This window comes from Otolemur garnettii, unplaced genomic scaffold, assembly GCF_000181295.1.
Source record: "Otolemur garnettii isolate 467f Iridium unplaced genomic scaffold, OtoGar3 scaffold00048, whole genome shotgun sequence".
Taxonomy (NCBI): domain Eukaryota; kingdom Metazoa; phylum Chordata; class Mammalia; order Primates; family Galagidae; genus Otolemur; species Otolemur garnettii.
Genome location: NW_003852443.1, coordinates 6,781,803 through 6,790,742, shown reverse-complemented (window position 1 = coordinate 6,790,742; position 8,940 = coordinate 6,781,803). Strand labels below are relative to the sequence as shown.

The following is an 8,940-nucleotide window of genomic DNA, read 5'->3' as shown; positions in this document are numbered from 1 at the left end:
TGATAACACCACACTGTACCCCCAAAGTGCATCAATGTACACAGTTACCATTCAATAAAAAAAAAAAGAAAAAAAAATACATATAAAGGGTCTGGCAAATGGTTAGGTATAAGTTAGCAATCATTGCTATTATTACTAAGTCCCATTATATACCAATTACTCTATTCACTCTATTTAAAAAGGACAAAGATAAAATTTGCTCAAGGGCATCTGATGCTGGTAACAACGTCAGAGCAAGAAATAAGCCTCAGAGATCATGTCCAAGCTCCTCCTATTTTCTCCTCACCTCAATTACGGCATGATTCACAGCCCATTATAAGACTTCTTACCACTGCAGTAGTGGTAGCCACTGCTTACTCCCCTTAAATCACACAAAAGTGGTGCATGTACCTAAATTACACAAAATCTAAAAATTCCAATTATGTAAGAGTCAGCTAATTTATTACAAATACACTACTACCCATTGAACAATAATGAAAGTATAGAAAGTACAGAAAAATGTCACAAAAAGAGGTCCCTACAGGTTCATTTTTGAATCTCCTTATTCCTGCATATAGTGAAATTTATTTAAGGTTCAGCCCTCCCTTTCCTAGGCTCCCCCCCCAAAAAAAAAAACTCTTGAGTAAAGAAATACCCTTTTAACTTGCTGGAAGAAGGGGGTTCTAGATGTAAGGTCATTCCCTCAATCACCTGTTAAAAAAGCCCACTACTAATGGAGAGTGAAGCAGAGAGAGAAAAAAATAGAACCAGCATTACCATAGATCTCCAAGTGAAATTCACACAACAAGCTTGAAATGTCAGCAAAGAGATGTTTGGCTAAATGTCCCAGTGGTGTCGCAGACTCCCTGGAAGAAATCAGAAGAAGAAGACAGAAGGTTCCTCACCTCCGACAGTACGGCTGTTCCATGGGGAAGGGATCTATTTATTATACAATTGTCACTTTGAAAAAGAAAAAAAAAGCTGTTGGGCAACTTCACCTCTTAAGAAATCAAATATAATCTTTTAGTCCTTCAAATTTGCAACTTTCACTTACCCACCAGCACTTTTCTAAGAATTTGAGAATGAGTTCAAACAAAGAAAAAAGTTGTTGGAAGATACTTAGTGATTGAAATTTAGCTTATGAATTCACAGTGGTATTTTGCCAGAGCAAACACACCACACAACGAAACAGGACTGACATAAGGAGGAGGACATTGATGCCAACGTGGGGACTGGAGCAGAAGAACATTTAAGGCAAAAAGGAATCCGAATCTTTTCCCAACGAGCAGAGTTTAGCTGCCAGAAAACACCAACAATACCATTTTAAACACTTAGAAGAAGTAACACATTAAGTAACCATTAAGACTAGGAAAAAGAAGGAGGCACTAATGAGGGAGACAAAAAAATCTTTGCAGATTCAAAATGAGGAGACTGAAATACTGTTAATAGACCAGAAAAAAATTGGAAGAAAATAAGAATTTGTCCTCTAGGGCAACAGACACTGAGAAAGGCACTAGATCATGTCTATGTGTGTCGGGGGATACTATTTAATTCAAAGAATGGTTCACTCAATAGTATTTTATTGGGATGGCAGAGTCAATTCATTACCAAAAGTTGGGTTAATTGCATCTGCCCTCAACTGATCAACTTGGGCACAAAATAGCTTCCTAGTTTGACACGTTCCATGACTGACAGGAGAGAATGAGGTAGCATTTGAGACTGGAAACAAAAAGGTTAAAGAAATTATCCCAAACATCTTCTCTATGGTATTCACTAATCAACTGCAAGGTCTCCTAATGCAAAATTCTGTTGTGGTGTATGTGGCTTGCATCTAGTTATTGTTTTCTTATTTTGAGAATCAAATTACACATTTATGTCTAGGGAAGAAAGGTAATGCGAAGGCCAAGCGAGCAAAGGGGATTTTGCAACACGGCCTTGGGTGAGAGGAAGAGTCTCACAATAGGAACACTTTATTCTCCTATAGGGACAGTGCCCTGTGTGTGGGAATGACACTCAGAGCAGGACAGCATGTTCTGGTGTGACTGAAACAGGGGTGCCTTGGGGCTGCGAACAAGCTTTTGGTAACTAGCACAGCATGTGTAAAATGGGTGTTACACTAACATGGTATAAGGTTGGAAGAATTCAATAAAAACCTAACTAGAAATATATATATATATATTTTGCAATTTCGGGCCAGGGCTGGGTTTGAACCCACCACCTCTGGCATATGGGGTCGGCGCCTTACTCTTTTGAGCCACAGGTGCTGCCCTAAATATTTTGACAGTGTATGAGGCATGTAGAAGGCACATGAAAAATATTATCTGTATTCTGTCTTACTCATCTGTGGTTTGCAAGTCACTGTGCTTCTCTGAGAGACCTCGAGGACAATAGTCAGAAATTGAGTCCTAAAATAATAAAGGAACATTTGAATGAAGGGCAGATGAAGGGGTGGGGGGAGGGCAAAGAGGAAGGACTTCTCCTGCATTACACCTACAACAAAACAAAATTAATTCATGAGCATCTCAAACCCGCTGAGGAAGGAAAATCCTGAAAATCTTCTAGTTGGCAAGGGGTAAAAACTAGAAATTAATTATATGATACTATCTCACTGGTCTAGAATTCTGACATTCTTAAACTCCCCTAAAGATTTACCTTTACTACATAGTAAAAAATAAAAAAATAAAAAAATAAATAAATAAAAGATTTACCTTTACTAAATATGATTATTTATTTAAAGTGTCATGACAGCTATTATTGAATGTACCGCCTTTATTATCTTATCTCAGTAATTAAAGGAGACTTTCCTGTGTTTACTCATGGTTTCAACCCCCCCCAGTCCTATTTTACTTTATGCCATTTTAAGTTTCTCAAGTGGTAACTTTCTCACATAGGTTTCAGACATAAACCATAACTTAGAAGCTGGCTGCTTTGTAGGAATGTGAAGCTTCCATTTTGGTTTCTAGGCCCTTACTGGAAATTCACCTTCCTAACTGGAAAGTAAGGTTGCCAGATGAAATGCAGCATACCCACTCAAAGGTGAATTTCAGCCAAGAACAGTTTTCAGTATAAGTGTGCCCCCAATTTTGCTCGGCACATACGTTTACTAAAAAGTTATTCATTGTTTTAGCTAAAATTCAAATTTAACTGGGAGTCTAATATTGTTATTTGCTATGGCTGGCAACCTTCACACTGTACTTTCCTAGATAATAGGAAGTGGGAAAAGGAAGGCAGTGAAAAGACTGAAAGAAAATAAGGCTTTGACGTGAGAACCACTTTCTCACTCGTGTTATCATCTCAGCAACAAGACAAACTATGAATCCTATATGTTGTCCGTTAATGTACATAGCTGTAAGAGCCCAAGGAACTTAGAGAGTACCTTGATCTGGAATCGTATTTCTCAACTCAAACAGGTTTGCTGTCTCTGCTACATTTTATAACTGATCATTTTTAAGATCTGCTAAAAAAGAACTCACCATGCTATCCCTTGATGTAAAAGGGAAAAGATGCAGGTAGACCACTGAGATTTATGAGATTCACATTCTCATCACAACTTCCTAAATCTTCTTATGAAAGAAATCGCTATAAAGTCTTCAGGAAAGTATGCCAAATTAATCTTTCATTTCCTCTGAGTGGATTTCCTGTGTTCTGTGTAGTATGACAAGTTTCACTATTCTAGAATTCTGACATCTTTAAACTTCCTTAAAGATTTGCCTTTACCAAATATGTTATATCATCAAGAATTTCAAAGAGAAATTTCAATGCCCTCTAACCTTTTACTTCTCAACTTACAAATTGAACTTGTTTCCTGGGCTCTGTGGAAGTGATAAACAGGAGATTTTTTTTATAAGTTGAAATCTAAAACCAAGTCCCCCCGACAATCTGATGGTGACTTGCGACATGACACTCCCAAAAGAATAGAAGGAGCATAAGTTGTTTAAAATTGTGCTTCATCAAAAAGAGAAAATCGTTTTCTAAATATAACAGCACATATTATACACTGAATTTCAATAATAACATTTTAGCTTGAATCCTTAATCATGTGTAATCACTTAACCTAGGCAAAGATCCAAGGATTAACAAGAAAAAATATGAAAATCAAGACTTCAGAGATATTTTCAGTTCCACTGTCAAGACCACATGAGACAAACAGTCTATGAGCACCCTAACCCATCTGTATCCTGTTCCACCTGCATATCCGTTACCACCGAGCAGAGAATAGGCCCCGGAATAAACACTCGACTAAATGTCCCAGTGATTTCGATCACTTCTATTTCAAAATGTTTTATGACCAGCACAACTTTCAATGAGGGTTATTTTCTGATGGACTGAGAAATCTAAGGACAGCCTTCTGACCCCAGTTACAAGTGCATTTCATGTATTATCATTCTGGTGAGGCAGATAAAAACTGTTTTTAATATTTCTATAATTTTAACATTTCAGAGTGAATGCTTTTCTAAGTAAGGCCATTACATGAAAAAAGACATCTTTCACATTTTTAATGCATCTTCAGGCTGGTTTCCTGTTATTCCTTAATTCACTTTACTCACAGCACATATACATCCAAAAATTATGGGTAGTTTATATCAAATACAAAATCTATATGAGGCTTTCACTCTCTCCAACCGTGCTCCAGGATGTGTTACCGGACAAGCAGATATGCATGAGGATAAATTTTACAAGACAGTCAGCACTAATAAAGTAGTTTTCTCCAAGAGCATTGCAAAAAGGCAAACACATACTTTGCATTTCAGAACATAGCTGTCTTGAGGCCACATAGTAGGAAGGTCCAGGTTGATGGATATTAGCAACTTTAAATCTATAAATCCTGGATTAAACAACCTAAAAGAACTTTGGAGAAATAACAGAGCATCCAGAGAGTAGACTGGATTGAAGGTAGGAGTCTCTTCTTGAGGGTCTAACTGGGCACTTCCCATCTCCCCGCTCTTTATTTTTTTTAATCTCATAGAGACACCTTAGCAAAGCTATCAGCTTTGACAGAACACCGAAATCCTGGCAGTGAACCATGAATTGACCATTACCATAAAAAGAGCTGCTAAATGAGAAACCATGTGCTCAGTATAAACCTAATTTCATGCTTTCAAAAGCACACAGTGGCTTCTAGCAAGATAGTGGCCCTGGGACTTGCTGAGACAGATTGGCGAACACAAATGGTTTGCCCCTAATGCGTCTGCTTAGCCAAGCTTTACGGACTGGCAGTGAACGGGGTTCTCGAGTCTTCTGTCAAACAAATACACACTTATCTATAACTTCAAAGCTGTAAAACAGCTGCCTCAAATACATTTAGTAGGAAACACACACACACACACACACACACACATGCACATATACACATACTATGTACCATGTTAGCTGTTCCTTGTCAAATAAAAACCGATTTCTCTGCAGATCTACCATGCTAACCACACTTAACAGCACTCTGTCATCTGAATACATTACGACTTGCACACTCCTTTCTTGTTTAGAAACAGCTTCTCATCATGCAGGGACCTTAGCCGAGCCTAAGCAATAGGATTCCTTCCACTTGGAGGTTAACTTTGAGCTTTACCTTATCTAGGTGGTTTCCAAATACTCTGTACTCACAATGCAGCACCAGACCTTTCTGAGCACGATGATCTAGGAATTGAACTCCTCAAGTGACTGCCAGTACATTATTTACATCTAAATTATAAAACCTGCTACGTTTAAAACATCACACTTAATTAAAACACACTTTATAAAAAATGCTGTGAATTTCCTCCTCTGTCATTCAACACACCACGGCTAGAAATCAATTACTGTCGGCTGTCCAGTGCGTGACAGGTCATAACTTTTAATTATTAATAACGTCAAGCTTAACAAGGTGTCAACTCCAGTAAGGTAATCTATTGCACTTACTTTCTTCGGTATCTTGTAAACATGACTTGTTTCCTCCTATATGTTTTTCACGTCGAAGATTCTACAAAGTACATTTAGTTTATAGCCTTTTAAATATACCTGAAGCACATAATTAATGCTGCTAATTACCTACTTTTAGTAATGATAGCAAATCGCATAATATCACTGACTTGTTCTGAACGTTTAAAATGCAAAGGAAGTCACCTACTGGTAAGATGTCCTCGGCAAACAGCTAGCACAGACAGGAAAGGATGCAGCTCACACCCATTTAAGGAGTTACTTCCCAGTAAAATTAAAGAATCATACATTTTGCTCTTGAGTTTTGCCCCTTCAGATGTGTCAGCACGATGCGATAAACACAATTGATGACTCCACAGGATTCAGCACAAGGAACGAAAGAATCTATTCCTGACATCCCAGATCCCAGCCTCCAAGTTTTAGAATAAAAATGCTCACCTCTGCTAGGAAGTCCACTCCACATCCTGGCAGGGCTCTCCCCAGGTCCGAGAGCAACCAAGTTAGATAAACAAAACTTCCAGTATGTGACCAGGGTACTGCACAGTGCTACCGAGACTTGGCTCAGCCCTGATCATCTGTGTGACAGCACCACGTTTTATCAGTGCCGCTCCAACCTTCCCAGGCGCTGGCTTATTGCACTGCTCATTGAAAATCCTTTACACGCTGGCAACATTTTAGGGTAGGACAAGCACACTCTGAGTCATTTGTAAAGAAAGCAAAGCAATTTCAATTCTATATCTCCACGCATGCTGAAGCCAGAAGCTCTGTCAACGTGCAAGTCTGAGGTGGATTTATGCCGAGGAACAGGCAACCTAAGCCTTCATTATCAATGCATGAAATCAGCCACTGTGATCAAATTCAAGCAAACCACAGAAAGGATATGATTATGAAAGGCTCCCCAGATTCAGCACCAAACCTTGTGGAAGGGAGAATCATCTATCGAAATTGTGTAAATGTTAAAAATAGCTCTTGGCTTTTCAACAATGAGCAGGATACAGAAAAGAAATCAGTGGTCTATATTATAGGGACTTTAAAAGGCTGCAAAGCCTAAAATAGCTGTAGATTCCTGGGACTTCCTATAGACAAATGGAATCACTAGAGTCTATGACAATTGTAAGAAAAATAATTTCATGTATTTGACACAGACGTCCACTAAAAAGCAAGTTAGATACCCTTTAACTCCTAAGTGTCTGTTTCTAAATTAAAGTAATGAAGATGGTAAAACTGCAGGGCTCTGCTAACACTAAGGGGGAACAGTATCAATTTTATTCTGATGATCTCTTAAACAATGAAGATTTAAATGCAGTGTGTAGCAAGAAAATAAACACACGAGATCGAGAATATTTTTAACACCATAACATCTGTTCATTATTTTTTAAAAAATCTATAGCTCATTAAGCCCCTAGACCCCTATCCCAGCCATCCCCCTATTTGTACCTCTGCTTTTTAGCACCCTTTCTCTTTTGTTACTAAAATATAAGATCCAAGAGCCAGTTGACACAGTCTTAAAAAAGCACAGGGTAGCTCTGCCCCAGAAAGCAGGAGCAACGATTCAAGGTCACAAAATGCAGACCTGTGACATGTGCATGCAGGACGTAAAACATCTATCAGAAGTCACAAAAAGAACGGGAGGAAATCCCTGGTAGGCAGCATGGACAAGAACACATTTCAGGTTCTATTCAAAAAAATGTAAAGAGTTTTAGGTTTTCGTTGAGAAGCTAGAGGCAGATCAAATCCAATAATCTCAATACAGGCAATTCCTCCTTTGAGGGTCCTCTCCAAATGATGGGCTTCCATTCCACTAGGACAACTGGCTCCTGGGTGACACAGTTAGTACTATCTACAATCGAATGTTTCTGTGTAAAAATAAACAATATGACACAAGATGCAATCTCGTAACAGCACTTTGGAGCAGCATAAACTCGGCACTCCCATGGGTGTCCCCATTACGTTCCTTTCTGTGGAGCCGACTCCTTACAGGCTGCTGGTCACACCCCCTGCCTTGGAGACAGATACAGACATAGGGGAGCGGATACACCCATGAGCATGTGTGGGCGCATCCACTCACGTATGTAGATGCAAGTGTGTCTGCACCTACCTATGGCATAGAACATGCGGGCAGGGCACTTCTGCTACCTGAAGTCTGTGTGTTTTGCATCTCATGCATACCCCAGGGCAGCATGTGATGCATTATGGGAAATGGAATTGGGCATCACTGATTCAGCAACTGTTGAGTGTTCATTTTCTCTCTCTCATACATGCTGACACACACACTCACAACCTTTCTCATCTTTGAAAACAGTTCATGAGAGATTAAATACCTACATGTTTTTTTATTATTGCCACACTTGAAACTCCCTAAGAATAAACATTCAAAGTGAAACCAGGATATTTGACTACAGTTTCTCAGTCCCTTCTCTAAAACCGGTGGTGCCTCATGCATTTCAGGATTCAAACGCTTTCAGCTTTTAGAAAGGCAATACTCTGCTTATGCCATGAATTATGTCCCGCCTCCAGTGGTGGGTATTATACAGTACCCCGGTGGGGCCTGGGGCACAATTCTAAAATATAAGACACAGTAACATTTCTGTAGCAAAACAGGAGCCTATGCACACTAGATGGGATAAATAAAGACTATAATTAACCTCATATCAGTTCAGGTCAGGTTTTTCCATTAGTACGAATTGTGAAACCTGGTTTTCAGATCTTGGATTTCAGGACTTGCCGGTAAGAGACTGTGGACCTGTAGAAACGTTCATCTCAACTGTTACAAAGTTAAGGGTTGGGAAATGGCATCTAAGCGGATTTTCTCTTGCTTGGGCAAGAGATTTAAAGGGTAGCACTGCTTTAACAAGATGGGCAAGAAACAGGAGAGAAGGTGCTCTGAAGACTGAGACTCAAAGCAGAGCAGAAATGTGGCAATAATGCAAAACGACAAAACTAGGGCATGGGCACAGAGGCAAGGAGAACCCACTCAGAGTTACTGAACCAAACAATAAGCAAAACGTACGATAACAGTACCAACCGCTCACTGTTTACTTACACTTA

General features: G+C 39.2%; 1 protein-coding gene across 7 annotated transcripts in view; it reads right to left on the bottom strand.

The window, feature by feature from the left end:
* Positions 1–8,940, bottom strand: part of ZNF385B (zinc finger protein 385B) — a 424,371-nt gene that overhangs the window by 294,027 nt on the left and 121,404 nt on the right. Inside the window, exons 2-3 of one of the 7 annotated variants that reach the window (XM_023514146.1) lie at positions 8,171–8,182; positions 6,331–6,459 (exon numbers count right to left, since the gene is read on the bottom strand). The exons of 4 other annotated variants lie outside the window; for them this stretch is intronic. In XM_023514146.1, the coding sequence (XP_023369914.1) occupies positions 6,331–6,459; positions 8,171–8,182 (141 nt within the window). Of the gene's footprint in view, positions 1–6,330; positions 7,117–8,170; positions 8,183–8,940 lie in introns of those variants that run through there. 2 more of the 7 variants (XM_023514150.1, XM_023514153.1) reach the window with 2 other exon arrangements.